Source organism: Macaca mulatta, chromosome 8, assembly GCF_049350105.2.
Source record: "Macaca mulatta isolate MMU2019108-1 chromosome 8, T2T-MMU8v2.0, whole genome shotgun sequence".
NCBI lineage: Eukaryota > Metazoa > Chordata > Mammalia > Primates > Cercopithecidae > Macaca > Macaca mulatta.
In genome coordinates this window covers 114,425,357-114,448,051 of record NC_133413.1, presented here as the reverse complement: position 1 = coordinate 114,448,051, position 22,695 = coordinate 114,425,357, and the positions used below count along the sequence as shown (strand labels likewise).

The window sequence follows — 22,695 nt, the reverse complement described above, 5'->3', positions numbered from 1 at the left end:
AGGCGCTCACCACCACGCCCGGCTAATCTTTTTGTATTTTTAGTAGAGACAGGGTTTCACCATGTTAGCCAGGATGGTCTCGATCTCTGCCCTTGTGATCCGCCCGCCTCGGCCTCCCAAAGTGCTGGGCTTACAGGTGTAAGCCACCGCGCCTGGCCCTTATTTGCTTTTAAAAATAAATACTGAATGTAATGGAAGCTACTGCAGTATTTTTTTCTACTGTAATTATTTCATACAGTATAATTCATTCCAATTTCATGATTTCTCTACTTTCATACTAAATTCATTTTACTCCTTAATGTATAATCAGTGGGAAAAATGTTGGAAATTAAATGTGAAAAGAGCAAAGAAATGCATTTCATCCCTATAGCAGACAAGTTAATAGAAATAATATTTACCTGTAGATTAATAGTAATGCCATAAAACAAAAGTTGAATATATTAATGAATGATAATGGACATTTTTAATGTATATAACTCTAAATTGTTATTTTTTCTATAAGGAAATTAATCAGTAAAAAATAATCTGTGCAGGCATCTCTGAATAAGGAGAGAATAACCAGTTATCACAGAAATACAAATAAATAGAAGATAGAAGTTACTAACTATATTACAAAGTAAAACTGTACAAGTCTCTTAAAACTTATGTAAGATATGAGAATGAATTTTAGGCTGGGGGGCTCATGCCTATAATCCCAGCACTCTGGGAGCCTTCAGTGAGAGGATTGTCTGTGGTCAGGAGTTCAAGACAAGTCTGGGTAGGTAACATAGTGAGACACTGTCTGTACTAAAATGTTATGTTTTCTTTTCTTCTTTTCTCTTTTCTTTTTCTTTCTTTTTTTTTTTTTTTGAGACGGAGTCTTGCTCTGTCACCCAGTCTGGAGTGCAGTGGTGCAATCTCGGCTCACTGCAACCTCTGCTCCCTGTTCAAGCGATTCTCCTGCCTCAGCCTCCCAAGTGACTGGGACTACTGGTGCGTGCCACCATACCCGGCTAATTATTTTTTTTTTGTATTTTTAGTGGAGACGGGGTTTCACCGTGTTAGCCAGGATGGTCTCGATCTCCTGACCTCATGATCTGCCCACCTTGGCCTCCCAAAGTGCTGGGATTACAGGCATGAGCCACCGTGTCTGGCCTTCTAAAACTTTTTAAAAAAATTAGCCAGGCATGGTGGCATGTACCTGTATAGTACCAGTTACTTGGGAGACTGAGGTAGGAGGATTGCTTGAGCCTAGAAGGTCAAGGTTGAAGTGAGCTATGATAGCACCACTACACTTTAGTCTGGATGACAAAATGAGACTCTGTATTAAAACTTTTTTTTTAATTGACACTGATATCCAATTTCATATCAATGAAGAGAGATATGGCATCGAATTAGAAATACAATCAGTTACTAGAAATGATCACCCTGAAAGTGTGGCGACACCAATAGCAAGGGGAACCCTTTCCACTATGCACAATGCAATATCAACTTTTATCTTATCTTAATTAAAACCTGGTTCTTCCTTGAACACGCTGTTTCCCCTGAGGTTCTTTCTAGTAACAAATACTTATCCTTCTTCCTAGGTTGTAATATTTCTGGCTAGTTGCTACTTTTTCTTGAATACTTACCTTCCACTTTTATTTAAAAGTTTAAATTTCTTCATAGTTTATGACAACTGGCTATGCTAACTTATACCTCTGCCCCTCCCGAAGCCCCACCACTTTTATTCCCTTTCTGGTATCTAATGGTCATTGCTTCATTTACTGAAGTCCTTGAGAGCTGGCTTAGACTTTTCTTCAATTCTCAATTTTACCACAATCCTAAAGGACTTAAATAGCCGTTACAAAAACCTAACCAACTACCCAATAATCCCAAACCTACATAAATTCAGTTATCTTCATATTTATCTTCTCTTCCGTTAACACTTTATTCACTCCAATGCTGTGTCATATAATTTTTCAACTAATAGAATAGCATCTACATAAAATCTTACATTTCAAAGACATGTTCTCTCTCTCTCTCTCTCTTTTTATTTTTTTCTTGAGACAGGGTCTCACTCTGTCAACCAGGTTGGAGTGCAGTGGTGCAAGCTCAGCTCACTGCAGCCTTCACCTCACTGGTTCAAGGGATCCTCCCATCTCAGCCTCCCAAGTAGCTAAGTCCACAGGTGTACAACACTATGCCTGCCTAATTTTTGTATTTTTTGAAGAGGCTGGTCTCAAATTCCTGGAGTCAAGCTATCTAACTGCCTTGACCTTCCAAAGTGCTGGGATTACAGACATGAGCCATCACACAAGCCTCAAAGACATATTATAACTAAAATCTCTTACCTCCCTGAACCCTATTTTTACTATATCATATAATTTTCCAATTCTTGGATTTCATCTATTTTATCCTACTTCATCAGTTCCCACATGAACTTGTCTTCCTTCTTATTTAGCACTGACATTTATACAACCACTCTCAGTTTCCTTCTACTGCTTTTTTTTCAACAACCCCATCCATCAAAACTCCACTCATCAATAAATGCTATAGTGTGACTTAACTGTTTCTACACTTTACCTGTCTCAATGCTGCTGAGAAAGATCACACTGCTCTCTCATGCTGGTGTCTCTTGAAACTGTTTGTCTCCAACTTGCAGAACTATTCAACAACCCTTTAATTTGTCCATGGTCAGCTACTTCTCATATTTTCTTCAGTAGTTATTCCAAATCTTCAAACCCCCAACTGAACGTTTAAACTCTTATATTCCTACCTTGTATGTGATTGAGAAAATTGAGGCCATCAGGCAGTATTAACCAACCTCCCAACTCCTTATCTAATAACATCTATTTTCATATTTGTTTTTCCTTTTTCAAGCCAGTTTATCCAGCTATGTTTCTGATCCCATTTCCTCCATCTTCAGGTTCTTACTCTAGTAGATGTGCCTTCTCAGTCCTCTATCTACAGACAGATCTTTTCTTCAGACCATGTATGTTACCTGTTCTCAAATTTCTCACTTGCAGGGTCCCATATAGTGACTATGAAGTCATGAGTACACTCAAGTTTACCAATAGGAAAATAATATGATGGCGTATCAACATTTAACCTAGTAATTTTCCTAAATTTTTGAGAATAATATATGTAATTATTAACTGAGAATCTTCAATATGTAGACAGTTCACAATTTTAATGCCAATGATTATATTTATGTCCAAAGAATAAATTTTGGACAGTAACGGAAAGGAAAAAAAATCACCTTTTCTTGAGCATAAGGTCTGTGTTTTATTCATCTTCAGCACTCTGGAAATTTAAAAATATATGCACTAATGAAAAAGAATAGAAAAAAGATGAATGAATATTTTAGGGAAGGGAGGCTGGAAGGAGTATCAGAATAAAAGAAAAGATGCTTAACAAACTAAACCCTAAACAAAATATTGTTTGCATATTATCACCACTAAAATCATATTTATAGAAGAAGCAACATAGACTATAGATTCTCCTTCCCCCACTTTTTTTGGAGACTTTCTTTTTGGCATTTAAAAAAGATATAATTCGTAGGTGATAAAATATGCCCTTTTAAAGTATATGATTCAGTAGCTTTTAGAACATTCACAAAGTTGTGTGACTATCACCACTATCTATTTTGACAACATTTCATCAGCCCAAAAATGAACTCTGTATCTATTAGTAGTCATTCTCCAGTCTTCTTTCCCCTTAACCCCTGGCAACAAGTAATCTACTTTTTTTTTCTAAGGATTTTCCTATTCTGGACATTTCATATAAATGGAATAATACAATATATGGCCTTTTGTGCCTTTCTTCTTTTACTTAGTGTAAGTTTTGCAAACTTCATCCATGTTGTAGTATGAATCAGTGGTTCAATCCCTTCCACAGCTGAATAATATTCCATTGTATGGATATACCACATTGCTTATTTATTTACCAAAGCAGAAATCCTTTTCTCTGATGTTTTCACAAATTAACTACTTCAGAGAACTGACTACTCATATTTTATGCTATTATCCTAATGAGCTTGTGATATGGTTTGGCTGTGTCACCACCCAAACCTCATCTTGAATCACAGCTCCCATAATCTCCATATGTCATTAGAGGGATTGGGTGGGAGGTAACTGAATTATGGGGATGGGTTTTTCCCATGCTGCTCTTGCGATAGTGAATAAATCTCTTGAGATCTGATGGTTTTATAAAGGGCATTTCCCTTGCACATGGTCTCTTACCTGCTGCTGTGTAAAATGTGCCTTGCTCCTCCTTCCCCTTCCTCCATGATTGTGAGGCCTCCCTAGGCATGTGGAACTATGAGTCATTTAAACCTCTTTTTCTTTATAAATTATCCAGTCTCAGGTATTTCTTCATAGCAGTATGAAAATGGACTAATACAGCTTAGATTTGTGTTATTTTTTAAGATAAGAATTTCCTATTAAACTAATCTCCATGAGAGATAATATCTCAAATTATGAAGGAGAAATGGGATTATGAAGAAATAAACATATTTCAGAGGCAATTAAGCATTAGAATTAACAAGATTTGGTGAGTGGAGGGAAAGAATTGTGCCCAGTGGAGAAGAACTAATCAAGAGTGATGCTCAGGCTTCTGGTTTGAGCAGGTGCAAAGATACCAGGCCTTGCACTGAGACTAAGTGTATAGAAGAAGGAATAAGTTATTTATTTTGGCTGCTGGTTTGGTGAGAGGTATAATGAATTTAATTTTACATGCTGAGCTTAGCATGCCCCTTGGACACACAGGAAGATGTCGAGAACCCAAGTGGACAGATCTGGCAGATACTTAGGAAGGAGAACTGGGTTGAAAGTATAGATGTGGAAGTTATCAATACATACATGCTACTTGAAGCCATGAAGCAGAATGCACCATCAAGATAATAGGTATAGATAGTGAAGAAAAGAGGGCCCAGGATGGGATCCTGGAAAATGTCAACATGGAGGACATATAGAAAGCTCACAAAGAAGATAGAGGTGGCCAGAGTATACGGAGAACTAAGAGACAATCATAAAAGCCAAGAGGGCAAACAAAATGTTTCAAGAAGAGACTGGCAATGAGATCAAATCCTAAATACAGTTTGCCTGATAAAATATAAAAACGGCTAACTAAATTTAGCAGCATACATAATTTCAGTTATGTAACAAAAACTTACATAACTTGTAATTGTAATAAAATAGAATTAGAAAAACAAACCCTCAAAAAGGAGGCAAACAAGAGAGTAGATTTTAGGTACCCCTAACACACAAAATAAAAGAAAGAAAGAAAGGTAACTATATGAGACAATGGGTATGTTAAGTTGCTTGACTACAGTAAATGCTATGTGTATGTATAGATGTGTGTGTGTGTTTGTGTATGTGTGTGTATATATATATATCTCAAAATAAGCATATCAAAACATCACGTTTTACACCTTAAATGTGTACAACAAAAAATAGACAATGGTGAAAAATTTCAATTATTATATCTAATATGGTAGTATTAACATAGTCCAAGAAGGCCGGGCACAGTGGCTCACACCTGTAATCCCAGCACTTTGGGAGGCTGAGGCGGGTGGATCAGTTGAGGTCAGGAGTTTGAGACCAGCCCCTGGGCAACATGGCAAAACTCTGTCTCTACTAAAAATATAAAAATTAGTTGGGCATGGTGGAACATGCCTGTAATCCCAGCTACTTGGGAGGCTGAGGCAGGAGAACTGTTTGAACCTGGATGATGGAAGTTGCAGTGAGCTGAGATTGTGCCACTGCACTCTAGCCTGGGCAGCAGAGTGAGACCCTGTCTCTCTCTCTCTCTCTCTCTCTCTCTCTCTCTCTCTCTCTCTCTCTCTCTCTATATATATATATATATATATATATATATAAAGAAATTGAATGGGATTAGTATGTTTTTGGCATTTCACTTGAACTTGCCGACAGACTAGATAAAAAAGAAAATACAATGGGCTACATTGTTTTCCTATCAGTAAGACAGCTGTATCAGTTCTTTAAGAGAGATAATAATAAAATCTTAAAGTTTTACCTAGATTATTCTAAAATGGATGGTAGCATAAGAGACAATATCCTCAAAAATGCTTGGATAGCTACTGTAAAAGTAATTCTATGTGTCTATTGCTGTTTCTTTAAGAACTTTCCATGAGTCTCTTCTACTTAACATAGTAGAGGAGGTTCTAGCCATAAGTTAACCAACATAGTAGAGGAGATTCATTAGGCAAGAAACAGAAATAAAAGGGATTCAGATTGAAAAAGAGAAGGTAAAACTATCTTTATATGCAGGTGATATGATCTCCTATATAGAAAATTCTAAGGAATTAACAAAACAACTATTACAGCTAATAAATGAGTACAGCAAGGATACAAGATCAACATACACAAATTAATTGTATTTCTATACAATAGCAATGAACAATGAAAAATGAAAGTAACGAAACAATTCAATTTACAATAGCATCTAAATAAAATACTTGGAATAAATTTAACAAAAGAAGTAAAATATGTATATACAGAAAACTACAAAACATCATTGCAAGAAAGTAAAGAAGCTGGGTATGGTGGCTTACACCCATAATCCCAGCCCTTTGGGAGGCTGAGGAGGGAGGATTGCTTGAGCCCAGGGGTTCGAAACCAGCCCAGACAACATGGCCAAACCCCGTCTCTACAGAATTTTTTAAAAAAATTAGCTGGGTGTGGTGGCGCGCCCCTGTAGTTACAACTATTCAGGAGGCTGATGTGGGAGGATAACCTGAGCCTGGGGAGATAGAGGGTGCGGTGAGCCATGATTGCACCACTGTACTCCAGCCTGGGCGACACAGTGAGATGCTGTCTCAAAATAAGAGAAAAAAATGAGAAAGTAAAGAAAAAATAAATGCTTTCTGCAGATCATATGGGGCAGAAAAATAAAGAAAAAATAAATGGAACAACATTTTGTGCTCATGGATTAGAAGACTTAATATTCTTAAAATGGCAACAATCCTAAAATTGACCTAACGGAACACAATCTCTATCAAAATCCCAGAAATTTTCCCCCTGAATTGACAAGTTGAACTGAAATTTCATTAGGAAATGCAAGCAACCAAAAAGAGAGGAGGAATAGCACCTACACTCTACTGGCATCATAATCACCTGTGGTGTTTTAAAAATGCAGAACCATAACTTTAGCAGTGATGTTCAAGTACTTTTAAAAAGTTCCCAGTTGAGTATTAAGCACAATCATAAAACAGAGTAGAAGTTATTAGGGCTTATAAGATTTTCATTGGTGATAAACAGAAGATAGCCTTAGTGATAAAGAAGAAAACAACAACAAAAAAGAAAGTACAAGCCACACCTAATACTTGGTGGAGAAGCATAGCCCATCATACCCTCTGGGATGAGTTGGCACTGAAACACACTTCCAGAAAATTAAAAAAAAACAAAAACAAAAACAACAACTAAGCTTGATGGAATATTGGAATGGAATATTAAATACTGTCTGGAAACATCTACCAAATAGTAGAAACTTATGTTCAGCTGTTTGTTGTACCAGTGGTCAAAGAACCAATTACCTCTTGAATTTATGATAATAAAGGCAAATCATCAGTATAAAAGGCAATGCTCACTTTCCTGTTTGCTGCTTACTATCATCTAAGCTATGGAAAGGTGCGTGAATCATTGAAAAATCCATTCTTCTGTTTAACAAGCTAAAAAGCCTACACAGACAAAATGGATAGGTGTACACGGCAGTCAGGATGACAATCTTCATATTTTAGAGTCCTAATCACAACTATTTTCAAGAGACCTCTGCTTCCCCTTTAAAATTCTATAACATAGGCATAAATAGGCTGTATATATAAAGTTGTATCACATGGTTATGTAATCTGTTTTCACACTAACTCTGATCTAGAATATGTTAGCAGCAATGATTTTGAATAAATGTTTCATTAACAATTGTTCTGCTTGCCCTTCTAAAGATTATGAGATCTTTTGCTAGATAATTGAAATGGCTTAAGTCTCTTACAATCGGGTATTCATGAAAATTTGAACTGATGACAAATTTTTCCTTAAAAAATTCTCTAGCTTAAAAAGAGCAATTCTCTTAAAAAAGAGTAATGATAATTCCATAGCATTTATAGATATGCCTGAGAACCATAAGAATATAGAGAAATAATTTCTTGATTTTTAGTTTGAACACAAAGTTACCAACATTGTTGATTTTGACAATACTATGCTTTTCAGTATTTTTTTTTCCTATCTTCCATTGCAAATTACTTAAGATTGCCTCTCTCTGAATATTTCATCAAATATTCTTATGAATTTGTTAAGGCCATCCTGATGACACTTCGGATATGGAACTATCCTCAAACATCCATCCACACATGGCTAAGAAACTGCATCACTCTCAGGCTTAGAAATTTTAACATGTTTAATTTCATTAAACTTTTTAAATTTTTCTTTTTGATGTATGTGTAAATATAGCTAAGTATAAATATATTACTCATTACTCAACAGGAAAAATATTATATTCAAACACTTAACAAACTGTTTTTGAACTTACTCTTTGCTATTCATTTCTCCTTTTACATTCAGTAGACTTACTATAATGTGACTTACTATAAAATGAACATAATCATGCAGTAAGATCTGTATCATACAATTAGATTTAATTAATGAAAATAGTAATTACAATGGATTCTGTTTAGTTACTGTGTTAATTGTAAGTACTAGCATTGCTATAAATATTAAACTTTGAGGTAAGTCTTTTTCTTCATATTAGGTTGGTGCAAAAGTAATTGTGGCTTCTGCCATTAAAATTAATGGCATTAAAAGTAATGGCCATTAAACGTAATGGCAAAAGCTGCAATTACTTTTGGACCACCCTTAATACAATTTAGATTTCAAATAAAATATAAAAAATGTCAATCATATATAGGTTGAGCATTCCCTAATTTGAAAATCTGAAATCCTAACTGCTCCAAAATCCAAAACTTTCTGAGTGCCACAATGCACAGTAACCTTTAAATGAAAACATGACATTGTAGGGAGAGACTGAAAGCCTGCCTTTTTTTTTTTTTTTTTTTTTTTTTTTTGCTATTGCTTAACAGCTGATATAGGTGTTCTGGTGATGCTACTATGCTGCTTAGCTCCCTGAACACAATACCCTTTCACTGCATTAATAGTTTGTCATATTTTTTTACTGTTAAGTATTTATGTGTTAAGTGCAAAAAAGTGACTATTGGTTGGGACCACAGAAATTCAGAGTCAGAAATGGCGATGATGCCAAACAACCACAGACTGTCCACACGAGTGACTGAGACAGATGTCTTTGCTTGCTTCTGATCGTTCAATGCAGACAAACTTTGTTTCATGCACAAAAGTATTAAAAATACTGGATAAAATTACCTTCAGGCTATGTGTATAAGGTGTTTATAAAACATAAATGAATTTAGTGTTTACACGTGGGTCCTATCCTCAATATATCTCGTTATATATATGCAAAAATTTCAAAATCTGAAAAAAATCCAAACTCGGAAACACGTCTCGTCCCAAGCATTTCAGATATGGACTATTCAGCCTGTATTATAGAATAAAATTATTTACAATAATGTTGTATAAGAACATAAGCTGTTATTAATATTTAAACAATCTATGATTGTGTTTATCAACTACCAAAACAAAATGATGCTTGGCATACTCAGACATATTTTCCCTCACAATAAAGACTGAGATTTATTCTAAGAAGTAAAAGCAAATTCAAAAGCCTATGTTGAAATGATTAATGAGTGCTACCAACATTTTCTTTTTCTTTTTCTCTTTTGGGGATGGAGTCTCGCTTTGTCACCAGGCTGGACTGCAGTGGCATGATCTCGGCTCACTGCAACCTCCACCTCCTGGGTTCAAGCGATTCTCCCGCCTCAGCCTCCTGAGTAGCTGGGAATATGGCACACACCACCATGCCCAGCTAATTTTTGTATTTTTAGTAGAGACGGGGTTTCACCATGTTGGCCAGGATGGCCTTGATCTCCTGGCCTCGTGATCCTCCCACCTCAGTCTCCCAAAGTGCTGGGATTACAGGCATGAGCCACTGCACCTGGCCCCAATATTTCCTTATAAACAACTGCCGTTGATACTTCTTGCCATGTTCCAGGATATATGTTCCCTACAGAGATCAACCTGGTCTCCTCTAGTTTACAGTTCCAGAAGTATTACACAGTTACTTAAGCTAAGTGTAGTGCTTTGATGAACTGCATTTCTAGAATATACCATCTTTCCCGTTTCCTTGGAAAATAATGTGCTCTTTCTTTGAAGAAATAATGAAGCAAGTACTATTTAAAAACCAGAAACTTAAGGTTATAGTCGTCTCTGAATCTCTGCCCAGCAAGCCAGGTATGGCAGTGTGGGATCTGGGCTCCGGGCAAATACCAATGGACTCATGTGTTCTCATCTATACAGTATGTAGAAAACACATTAGAGACTCATTCTTTTCTTTGCTCTTGGAAGAAAGGAAACTCTATGTATCTTTCCAAGGACACCTTGGAAAGCTTTTCTCTGTGAATTAGTGATGAAATAATCCTATGCCCAACAAATCAGAAAAATGGTCATCTTTATTAGTAAACCAATGTAATTATCAAAAGTTAGATGAATACCAAAGACAGATTTGAAATTACTAATTTAGACTCAAATAATAAAATATGCCTTAAGATTCATTTGTATGTTTAATGCCTGTTATAGAGAAACTGTCATAGAGCACAAATACAGTTAAATATATCTAAGATAACAAGTGAAGGGACACTGGCTAAATCACTGAATTGTATACTCAATGGGTAGAGATCTATCCCAATTATCTATCTCACTGTGAGAAAAGTGAGAAAAGCACAATTTTAGATTGGGCTTAGATATAATAAGGCAAAATCTTGCTTATAAATAAGGTGTGCTTTTATTGAGCAGGCTTTGTACTAACACAAAATCAAATTCTGGACTACTAGAAAATTCAATCCCTCCAAAATGTACATAATTTACAATTTTCAGTCTCATATAAATGTAATTAGAACAACCTCATATCCTCAAGCAGAAGGATAAAGTCTTATTACTGCACACTTGTGCTAAGTTGACTGTATGTAATACATATAATACTGTAAAGATAGCTTCATACTTACTTACTGGCTTGTGCTATGAAAATTAAAATACAGTTGTTTTTATGCCATGCTGCCTGTACTTTTTCCCTGCCTTTCTCCCTGTTCAAAGTTCCCTCTGCAGAAATTTATCTAATGGCACGAGTTTAAGAAAAGCACAACCCATGTTTGCCTTCTAATAAACCCTAAGGTATCTATTCTTTCTTTTCAGAGTATTAAAAAACATTGCTCCTGCTTTGTAATCTTCTGCAGGACTGAAACTGCACTAGAACCTACCAGAAAACTAAGAAGCAGCAAGGGAACCAGAGCCAGAATAAAGTCTACTGTTTGCTACCTGTTTTCTCATTCATTTTTGAAGTTTGTTTCTAGGACATAATATTTCTTGTAAAGTAAGTTCAATTTTTTTCAGCCACTTCAGAAGTTCATTTTAAAGAACTTTGCCTTATTTTTGTCTGAAGCAGTTTTCAATATTGGTAAAGAATTTTCAAGTTTCTCTTTTCAATGATCTTTATTAGACCTTACAGATAAAGAAGATCCACAGTAATTCATGTTAAAAGAGACAGGGAAATTTACATTTGATTCAGCTACTCATAACGAACTTGGGAACCAAATAAATCAGACTCTCAGAGCTAGTGGATACAAATTCAAGACTGTTTAATAAATCAATCTATTTGATAATAGTTTATCAACATATTAATTAGTATTATTAGAAGCTAAATAGATAAAACACAAGAAAATAAAGCAAATGTAAATGGCAAAATAATTTTTAGGAATAGTAAAAAAGACTACATTACTAATGGGAAATGCCTACAAATAACATATTTTACCTGGCATCATCTTGTGAGAATGTCCTTTGCAAATCCTCTTTATTCCACTGTTCTTTTTCTTTCCCTTGCTCAGGTATATCTTGTGTTTTTTCCTCGTCTCCTGATTCTCTGTTTTTCTCCTTATTACACGTTTTGGCAATCTCTTTCCCTTTCTCATTCTCATTAATTCTTTCTTCCTTTACCTCTTCCTTCTCATGAACTATCTCTTCATGCTTATCCCCTTCTTTCCCTCCCTCTTCTATTCCCTTTGGTCTTTTGAAAGCAACACAAATTGAAGGCATGCAAATAAACACACACAAAAAGAAAGAAAGTCAAGAAAAAACACTTATGAAATTAAACAGAAAGGTAATAAAACTATCAAAACATAAGTAAAAATTATATATTTTAAATGTTGAAAACTTACTTCAGTGTATACCAGAGAAGCACTGTATAAATAGCACTTAATTGTAATAGTTTTAAAATCATTTTCCTTTTACAAAATTACATGAAAAAAGGTAAAAGCTGTGATCTCCCTATTATAAATTTTTTAATCCAATAAGAGTAAAACAAAATTTAGCTTAGGCATCTATAAAATCTATAGGACAAGTAAGAAATGCAAATTATACTAACTTATATACTACATGCATAAATTTTCTTGAGAAGATGAGTACTTTTTCTATGCATACATAAAAAATTCAAGTGGATGGGAAAGCATACTACTGAAAAAGTATTATTCTTATGTTTTCTAATAACAAAATATATTATTTTCATGTTCCTTGGAACATGAAAAATTCAAGTCTCAGCCATCACTTTTATTTCAGTAAAGATGTAATAAAAGGTCTCAATTTTTAAATTACAAACATGAAAAAAGGTATTATTTCCAGTGATCTAGTAAGCAAAATTATCCACAGTTCCATAACATTTTTTTTCGATGCAAGAAGTCCGAAATGTGTGTTAAAATATATTAAAAAGTAGTATGTACTGAAATTGAGCTCCCCTCGCTTTAAAATAGATATTAACCTTTTAGAAATATATAATTTTACGTTCATCCAAGAAACACAAAGACCTTCTAAAACATATTTGGAGAAGTTTGTTGTTGAAATCCCCTTACTCACCTGATTTTCTTGTTTCCTCTTGGGCGTTCTGATTGGACAGACATGTAGCTTGTGCTGCTGAAACGAGAAGCACTACTAGTCCTTGAAACCGCAGATATATCACTTACGTCACTGTCCGAAGATTTAGTAGAAACATTATCTGCCCCTCTATGAGGATCCCATCCTGATCGATACTGTTAACACAGATTGACAAATACGCAGAAGTTGTCAGTATTACCACACAAAGCAATTATTAGCTTTCTCCTATTTCAGCACTTTCATTGTCCACAGAGGAAACTGCAAAATCCCACTCAGTTGCATATAAAACAAAAGTGAATGGCAATTATCCTAAAAGAAAAATTCAATTTATATGAAACCTTTGTTTTCAGCAAAGTAATTAGAATGTTTTTACCACACCCCAATGAAGGCCATTAAAATAGTTTCAAAACAGCGCTGGCCTCAGGAAAGAACATTTAGGTAAGATCTGGGAAATGAGCATTTGGCTTAATATTAGGAAGTATAATTTTTTTATTTTTTAATAAAATTTTTTTTAAAATCCCAAGTATAATAAAGCTGCCATTATCACTTATAGAAACCAATTCTAGTAGCCATCAATTAATCCATTATGCTTCACTGAAAACCTAGAGATAATATAAAATCTAATTATTCAACCATTAACTTTTTTAGAAAAGCCAAGAGAAAAGAGAAAGTTTAATTTCAAAGTGGCTGCTGGATTTTGATGAATCCTAGAAATACTAGAAAAAGTCATTATTATTTACAATAGTTCAAACTTCCTGGAATTGAAATAATCAGATAGTTAACTGGCACAGCCAGGGTTGCAGGGTATTCTTGGGTGTTCAAATATTCTGGTAAATTAAAAACCATCGTAAATGCTTTACGTTAATGACCTAGTCTCATAAAATACATTTAATGTAAAAACTAATGGACAAAATTTAACTTTATTCTGACAACAAAAAAATCATTTGCTAAGAGTCGTCTTGTTGAGATGTAAAAAGGATAGACTTTGGAGTCTGGAAACCTGAAGTAAGAAAAACTCTCACTAGTTGACTAAATCTGAGCAAATCATTTAATCTGTAAAAGGCTTCTTATAAAAAAATGGATAATAATATCTTTTTTTTTGCAAGGCCTAGAACTAAGACATATGTGGTATCTGGCATAATGTAAGTAAATGTAGCCTGTAGTATTACGGTATTATTACAACTTGGTGATACAACAGTATTCTTACTATAAACATCAAATATGACTATTATTGGGTTAAGAGATTATCTACTAATTGATTTTGATTTGTTTAGATGTGCTTCAAACTTAATGCTGAAACACTCTTAACTAGTTAATTTTGCAAAGGAGAATTTTCTAATCACAGATATTAGCAAATTCCATAAAGCCTTAGAAAGATGATTATTTTATATCAACCACTTGCTATGTCTTAGAGAATAATTACCTAATAAACAATCCCCCACGAATGACAATTCATTGCAAGTATTAGATAGATATAAACATTTTGACCAAGATAAATTGAGTGGCAACAGAGCATAAACAGTAAATTCGATATAAGTTATCTGTTGATATCTTTTTTTCCAAAACCTCTCAGTATCTAGCTATCCATTTTAAAAGCTGACTCTTCTTCAAACGTAAAGAAATTATTTCTAAGGCTCCATAAAATTTTAGTTAAATCCATTAATCTAGCAACATATATTCAAATTAGGTGAGAATTAGCCTTTCTTAGTCCACTTTAACTTTCTATCTTGTTAGATAAACTCTCAATTATCAAAAAGCATACAATTAAATTCTTCTAAAAATTGCTGCTTTTTCCCAGGAAATATCTATTTAAATAGAGCCAGAGGGTTTAATTTTAAAAGAAACATTATTAGTATACAGTGCATTTATTCAAAGACAATTTAGATCATAATATTATTTTTCAAATAAAGTCATTTTAAAATACCATTTTGCCTTAAATGACAATGATGAAAGCCATTGCCTAGAATAGCATTTAAATGAATGGTATCAACATTATCCATGTTATATCTGTCTATATAATATATACAATATGTACACTATATAATAATATATTGTATACTATATAATACAATAAATGACATATCTATATATATTTTCACAAAACGTATTGAAAGTAAATGTGATCTCAAGGTAAGGTATATGTGGAAAGATTTCATTTTACTTATTTTTTTTGGGCATTTATTCATACGAAAAATCAAAGTTTTAAGAAATTTTTCAAAGCTATAAAATTGTTCAATAGATAACTATACTGCATATGGGGGACTTTTCTCTGATTCTTATAATTTATAATAAAAAAGAAAAACAGCTGCTATTCTTTCTTTTAAAGTAATTTATTATTGAATATGAAAGCAGTTTTGGTAATATATTTCTTATTTGTTTTTGCTCATGGGATTATTATATCATCTAAATTCAAATGGAAAACTGTAAGTTTTAACTCTGGCAGTAGTAAGGGCAATAATGTAATCATTAAGAGCCAATGCTCTGGAATGGGACGGAATCATTTGAATTCTGGCTACATAGATTATTAGGTTTGTGATCTTGGATCAACTGCTTCTATGAGTCTCAGTTTTTCATCTGTTAAAATATGGATAATAATTGTGCCTATCTCTAAGGCTTGCTGCAAGGATTAAGCAAGACAATGTGTGTCAAGTACTTAGCACAATATCTGACACATAACAAGTGATGACAAATGATGACAATGATAATGATGACGATGATGATTAAATAGTAGCCAAATACTGACTTATGTAAATTTCAGGACTATCTTTAGCTAAAGAATATTAGGTAGAAATATTTAATAAATATATTAAGACTATTCTAAGCTACAAAAACATAATTATTTTTACATATATCCAAGAGATCTGCTTCAGAAAATATGTTTATAAAACAAAATTAAAATTTTAAACCCAACTTTACTACTGACTCCTAGTATGTCCTCAGGCTTCGCCTTCCCCATTTGGCCAGGTTCATCCATATCCCATCACCTAATAGGGAAATACTGATTCCCAACTGCAGGATGAAGAATATCTTTATCTCAGCAGGAAATATATGACACTTCTTGGCCGACATAGAACATGTCTTATTTTTAATATTTGTCTTAGAACCTTATCCTGACATCCAAAGCCACTAGGTACTCATGTATCCCATGCTTTCCTGATTGGTTTTTGTCCAATTTGCTTTTCTTTCATATCTGAAACCTAACTACTTATTTGGCTTTTCAATTTCAGTAGTTAGGATTCTGATTTTGTCTACTCTAGGCTTTGTCTTTTTAGGCCTGTCACGATGTCTAGTCTTGTTGCTATGATTCATAGCTGCATACAGGCTTTAATTTGTTTAGCTTTTAAAAGACAGGTTAGCATGGTGTGCACTGTGCATATCTTTATCCGAGACTTCTCAGATCATCCAGTTTGCTGAGCTAAAATTTTAGATATGCAAAATTTAAGGAAAGGTAAGATTCCCCATATTGTAGTTTTATGCCTTTTTTCACAGCATTATAATAGTGTAAAGGTTTTATGCCTTTTATTCACACACAGCCCTACGACAAGAGACAGTGTGTGTAATTCATCACACATGACCTCTTGTCATAGGGCTGTGTCTGTCTATGTATCTATGTATCTATCTATCTATCTCTATATCTATCTATCTATCTCTATATCTATCTCTATATCTATATCTAGCCCTATATCTATATCTATCTATATATACATACATAGATGTGTGCATGTGTATATAAACATGTTCATGTTTAATTTTCAAACCCCCATTAGACTACAAACTCCTGAAGGCCAGCACAGTATCTTCCTCACCTTTGTGTGTCTCTTAGCACCTAAGAGTCAAAGATTTAACTTAATTTAATTTAAACTATGAGTTTTAGCCTTCTTACTAGGAAGATAAGAATACACTCCAGTTTAAGAACTTTTGAGAAAAATATATTCAAAATATATATTCAAAATACATAATAGTATGCTTAGCAAATAGCAAAAGCTTATTTCCAATGCCTAAAGCAGAAGGTCATTAAATAGAAGGACACTGAATGGAATAGTTTATATAAAGAAAGAATAGAAATTAGCTAAAGGCTCTAGTTTAATGGTGATTAATGATGATTCTGCTATCTACTCAAGGCTTTCATCAAATGTATTTCTCTGTTGACTTCTAAGCCACTGAGCATGTTTACCATTGGGATTAGCTCAGGTTTCCATTACAAATAGACAGAAGCTTTTAAAAATGAGAAATCTGGCCAGTGAGAAAGAATATGAAAAATATTTTTAATAAATAAAATTTCAGAAGAATACATTTTGAACATATTTAGAATTTAACTTATTCACATATACAACTCAACTCCCACCCCCAAAAATCTAAGTACTAAACGACTTAATAATAGAGTCAACACTTAAAATGGATAAATGTAGTTTTACTTTTCCTAAAATATGATAAACAAAAGTTCTATACTTCAACAACGAGAGAAAAGCAGCTGAATTGTTATTATACCAAGGTAATGAGCTATGAATGTGAGTAAGTAAATTTATTTATTTAGGAAATGGTTGGTGTTGTTTTGGCACTATACAATACATAATGTTTTAAATAATTAGCATGTATTACAATATAGCTGATGGATGAACAATGAATGGCCTGTTAATCATTCTCTTTAATGGAACAAAAACAAAGAACAATAACATGATCTTAGCTGAAAACTGTGCTCCGATTAAAGATCATTAAAATCTTGGAAGAGAGTAAAGAAGTTTTTCCGGACAACATTTTAATGTTTTGTACATTACTATTAAGAAGATCATGAACTAGAAAAATTTACAGGAAATGATTGTTCTTCAGGATGTTCCAGACTCTAAAGAGTTCCTAAGTGGCTTGGAAAAGTTAATGTTCTTCCTATATATCTAACATCAGTGGAGAGTAACAGTGTACCTACAGAGCTCTATTGAAAAGAAGGCTATTATTAAAGTGTTAGAATGATATACTTAAAAAATAAATTACAATTTCTAAAATCAGTTTCATTTTCTCCAGTAGTCATTTGAAGTTCTTAGGCCATTTCTAACTCTGATTTTGCTAAAGCACCTCAAGAACTCTGGTTGTTTGATCTTCAGACAAAGATGGAGGCAGGATTATGAATGTCCTTAAATATCACTTGTCTCAAAAACAATAATCAAAAATTTAATTATAGCAAAATACTGGATAATATAGAAGCCCAATTTTGAAGAAAAACAAGTCTTATGCTATCAAGAAGTACCTGGATACCTGAATATCATACTCAAGAAGGAAATACTGAGCTAATCAAAAGACCAGGGGGGCACAGGTGGGGAAGAAAACAGGCAAACATAATCTTTGGAAGATAAAAGTTAGGCTGAAGTTCTGGGCAGGGCTCTTGATATCAGTCTAGGGGAGGTAGAGGAAAGAAGAGGGCAGAGGGAATTCTGGCACTGCAGTCATTAAATAACCATGTGCATTTTTGTCATCTTGTTTTTATTTCATATAATAATAGAAAGAAAACAGCTGTTGCTCTTTGATAGTAACACAATTGCAGGTACTTTTTCTTTGACGAGCTGCTTCAAGATGATGTTTTTCTCTGTCCTACCCAAGGCTCTTATCAGTGCCTGATCTGAATGCTGAATTGTATAAAAAATGTACTTGTCAGAGATAATTTTGTTCAGCTATAACTTCTAAAGAAGGTATTGTGTGATAATGGTCTAAAATTGGGAGGAGAAGGCAGAGAGAAAATGCCAAAGACATTGGAGGACTTATTTAAGATTTAGTCTTGTAAACAAAATTCTGCAAATGAAATCCCAGCTTGAAAGATTTCTGATAGCTGCAGAGCTCAAAAGGAAGGAGTCTGCAGTAAAGCTGAGCCTAATGAACAGCATGCCTCAGTCTGGAAAGGAGTCAAGAATATAAAATTTTCACTGGAGACTGAGGCACTGAATTTTCTCCCTTGTTGGTCTTCAGGACTGATGGCCTCTTCAGTTTGGTATAGTAATTAAAATAGCTACAATTATTATTTGTATACCCTGTGAAACATACTGTTGTAAGTAATATATGTGGATTATTTTATTTAATTCTCCCAAACCTTATGAGGTGGCCTTTGTGATAGCTGGAGTCAGAAGGAAGTACAGTTAGGTAGGATGAGCCACACTCAATACCCTCTCCATTAAATAGGTCTAGTCATCCTCTGAGGCACAGTTTAAGATGTCACCTCCTCTGCGAAGTCTTCCTTAACTCCTTCGAAGAGAATTAATAACTGCCTCGAATGTTCCTCAACTACTTTACTCATGCCTTTATTATATCTATATAATCCTCAACTACTTTACTCATGCCTTTATTATTAAAACTATATATTATATATATAGTTTTATCATGTGGTATTATGTGTACTTCTCCCTTGTCTATCCATCCATCCACGTATCAATCATCTATCTAGCTATTTATCCATCTATTTGTAATCTACCCACCCCACTAGATTATAAACTCCCAGAGGATAATGACTTTTGTTGATTTCAGTAATCTTATCTACATCTGGGCCTGGCATTTAGAAGGAACTCAATGAACGTTTAATGATCCAAATGAATGAATGGAATGATTTGCTTTATCTGGGCTATATACTGAAGCATTATTCCATTATGAAGTACCAAATCAGTGCACAAGATACTACATTGATAGCTGTATAGGGCTTAGTCACCTAATTATTTCATCCTCTGTGGTGGGTATAGGCAGTGCTGTTAAACAGTAAATGTTTAACAACTAGCTTTCTGGGGAAAAAAATTCCAATTTATGGAGTTTTCTGATTTCCATGATATAAATACTCCCATTATGGCAGATTTCAAGTTACCAAGTGGTCACTGAACAGACAGTTGGGCACACCACTGGTTGTGGGGTTTAGGAATACAGGCTTTGTTTACAGGGCTCACTAAGACTCCTGAGGAGAGAATGAGTAAGGGACAATAAATATTTACTATGTATCAAGACCTATGATCTCGTTTAAAGTTCACATTGGATCTGTGAAGAAGGTATTTTCTCCATTCTAGAGATCTAGAAACAGATTCATCCAGAGAAGTCTTTGAAACATGAAATAGCAAGAACAGCTTAAAGTAAAAAGCTGCAGTCAAAGAAAGGGTAGCCATTAGCATGTATGCCAAGACTTACAAACGAACTAGCTGTTGCTTGATGTGAAGGAAATTTATGAGGTGAATAATTTTTCCTGGAGAATTTACAGAGGAAGAATTACTGCCAGTAGTCAATTATGACTTTCCCTAAGGCTTGGCTTTGTGGGAACTCAATGTCTATTAGTAATCAGCTTCTCCTTGAGAAACAATCTTAATTTACTTCTATCGATTTCTCAGTTTTCAGAGATAGAAATGCCAGTGCTGCAATGAAACCCCAGGTTTAGAGATCTCAGGTAGCTGCAAAGCTTATGCTTTTCCCCTTAACAAATGAATTTATCATGTTCTTCAAGAGAATCAACAACTCTTAAGCCATTCTATCATGTACTAAAACTCTTCTAAACAAAAACAAAAACAAAAACAAAAACAACCCGCCGAACAAAATTCCCCAATAACATCCTAATTTACCAGTCAGTGGTATCTTTTTAGTCTTTTTCTTTCCCCTCTCTTCTTGAAAATTTCCCATAATGACTTCTGAGATAATGCCACTCAGGGTTTCTAGTCTATGTCCCTGAGTGTTACTTTTTAATCTCCTTTCCCAGCTTTGTTTTCCCTAACCTGATTTTAAATCACATTTTCGCAAAGTTCCCATCTTTAGCCTTCTTTTAACTATAATATAATACCCCAGGATGATATAATCCATCATCTACCCATTTTAATTACCAAGTAATGACTAATAAAATCCTTATTCTCACCTCTCCCAAGCTTCAGACCTGTATTTCCAGATGCTGACAAGACATCTCCTGTACATTCTTTTGTTGGCACAACAAATTCAATATAGCCCAAACCAAATTTATTCTTTCACCCTAAACCAGCTCTCCCTGTACCTCTTATGTTGCCTGCACAATAGGTTCCATATCCAACTAAAACCTAGAAAAGTTGTGAATTATCTTTGCTTCCTCCTTCCCCAGTATCCTCCATTCTAATCAGTCAAGAAATATTATTTAGTCATGTAATGGAAACAAATATTATCTAAATATTTAGCTATCGGGGGTTATGAATGGGTCCTTGGTCTTTCCTTTTGGTAACTAGCATATTTAATACCTATTTATTTGTGGCAGTTGCTGCTGAATGCCTACTCAATATTCCCTCTCCCACTTTGGTCTTTATTAAAAGAATTCACACTGATTTTAATAACAACAAAACAAAACAACTTCATTTTCTACCTTGTATGTAAGGTGATCATTTTTTATGAGTGTGATCTCCGAAATATAAGCAGTAATCTAGGGGAGGAGTTTAGGGAGAGCTACTGTGTTTCTGATTACAGTGAGCTAACATAGCTGGTATGACCATATGTCTTTCACTTTTTTTTTCCTTTCTTACTGGAGTTCAAACCCAAGCCTACAGCTACAGCAGGCATTCTGTGATGATGGGGACAGAGTGCTTGGGTCTTAAGTAACAGTACCAGCCCTAGGCTGTTTGGATTTCTTGTGTGAAGTAAAATTCCTTGTTTATTCATATAATTTTGTCAGGTGTTTTGTTATAAACAGCTGAGTGCAAACATGACTGATACACTTTCCTGAATGCAAACTCTTCCTGGTCTGTATCAGAAAAAAATTTCTGACCTCATAGTATAAACATATTCCCTAAGCAACAATATTGATGAAAACCATAATAGTCATCTAATTTTGATAAGAGGCAGTATACCATAATGAACAAGGGATTAAGAGCTGAAAGATATGAGTGTGTAATTGCTCTTCCACTTACTAGGAGCTACACAATCTTAGGCAAGTCTCTTCTTTAAGTCTGCTTCTAGATTCACATTGTGGAGACAATACCTTCTTAATAGGACCAATATGAATTTTAAATGAGATCACAGGTCTTGACACATAGTAAATATTTACCATGATAATTAATTAGGCATAGTCCATGATGAAATAAAAGAAGCTGTAGATTATGATACTAAATATACACCATCATTAATCCATAAGCTCAAAAATTTTACCTTGACTTGAAAAAAACATGAAAATGGCTATGAATACTTTATAAATAGGTTCCTAATTGCATGTCTCACAAAAAATAAACAAAAACCAAAAGGGCATTGTCCTTTCACACTAGATTGGTTTATTTACTTAGAGTAGGATAATACCAAACCTGCCTTGGAAATTCAGGTTTATTCATTCCTGAAACCGTTCTACTTGAGTTAGGTTTTTTTTTTTTTTTTTTTTTTTTTTTTTTTTGAGACAGAGTCTTGCTCAGTTAGCTGGAGTGCAGTGGCGTGATCTCAACTCACTGCAACCTCTGCCTCCCGGGTTCAAGCGATTCTCCTGCCTCAGCCTCCCGAGTAGCTGGGATTACAGGTGCCCGCCACCACATCCGGCTAGTTTTTGTATTTTTAGTAGAGACGGGGTTTCACCATGTTGGCCAAGCTGGTCTTGAACTCCTGACCTCAAGGGATCCACTCACTTCGACCTCCCAAAGTGCTGGGATTATAGGCACGAGCCACCACAACCGGTCAGTTAGTTTTTATAATTATGTTTATACTTGATACTAAGGAAAGTTAAACTGAGGAC

At 34.4% G+C, this 22,695-nt stretch overlaps 1 protein-coding gene across 9 annotated transcripts in view; it reads right to left on the bottom strand.

Moving 5' to 3' along the window:
• Positions 1-22,695, bottom strand: part of RIMS2 (regulating synaptic membrane exocytosis 2) — a 747,502-nt gene that overhangs the window by 155,314 nt on the left and 569,493 nt on the right. For 8 of the 9 annotated variants that reach the window (XM_015145837.3, XM_028852821.2, XM_077943948.1 and 5 more), the window contains one exon: positions 13,002-13,174. In XM_015145837.3, coding sequence (XP_015001323.1) covers positions 13,002-13,174 — 173 coding nt within the window. Of the gene's footprint in view, positions 1-11,907; positions 12,237-13,001; positions 13,175-22,695 lie in introns of those variants that run through there. The other variant, XM_077943947.1, reaches the window with a different exon arrangement.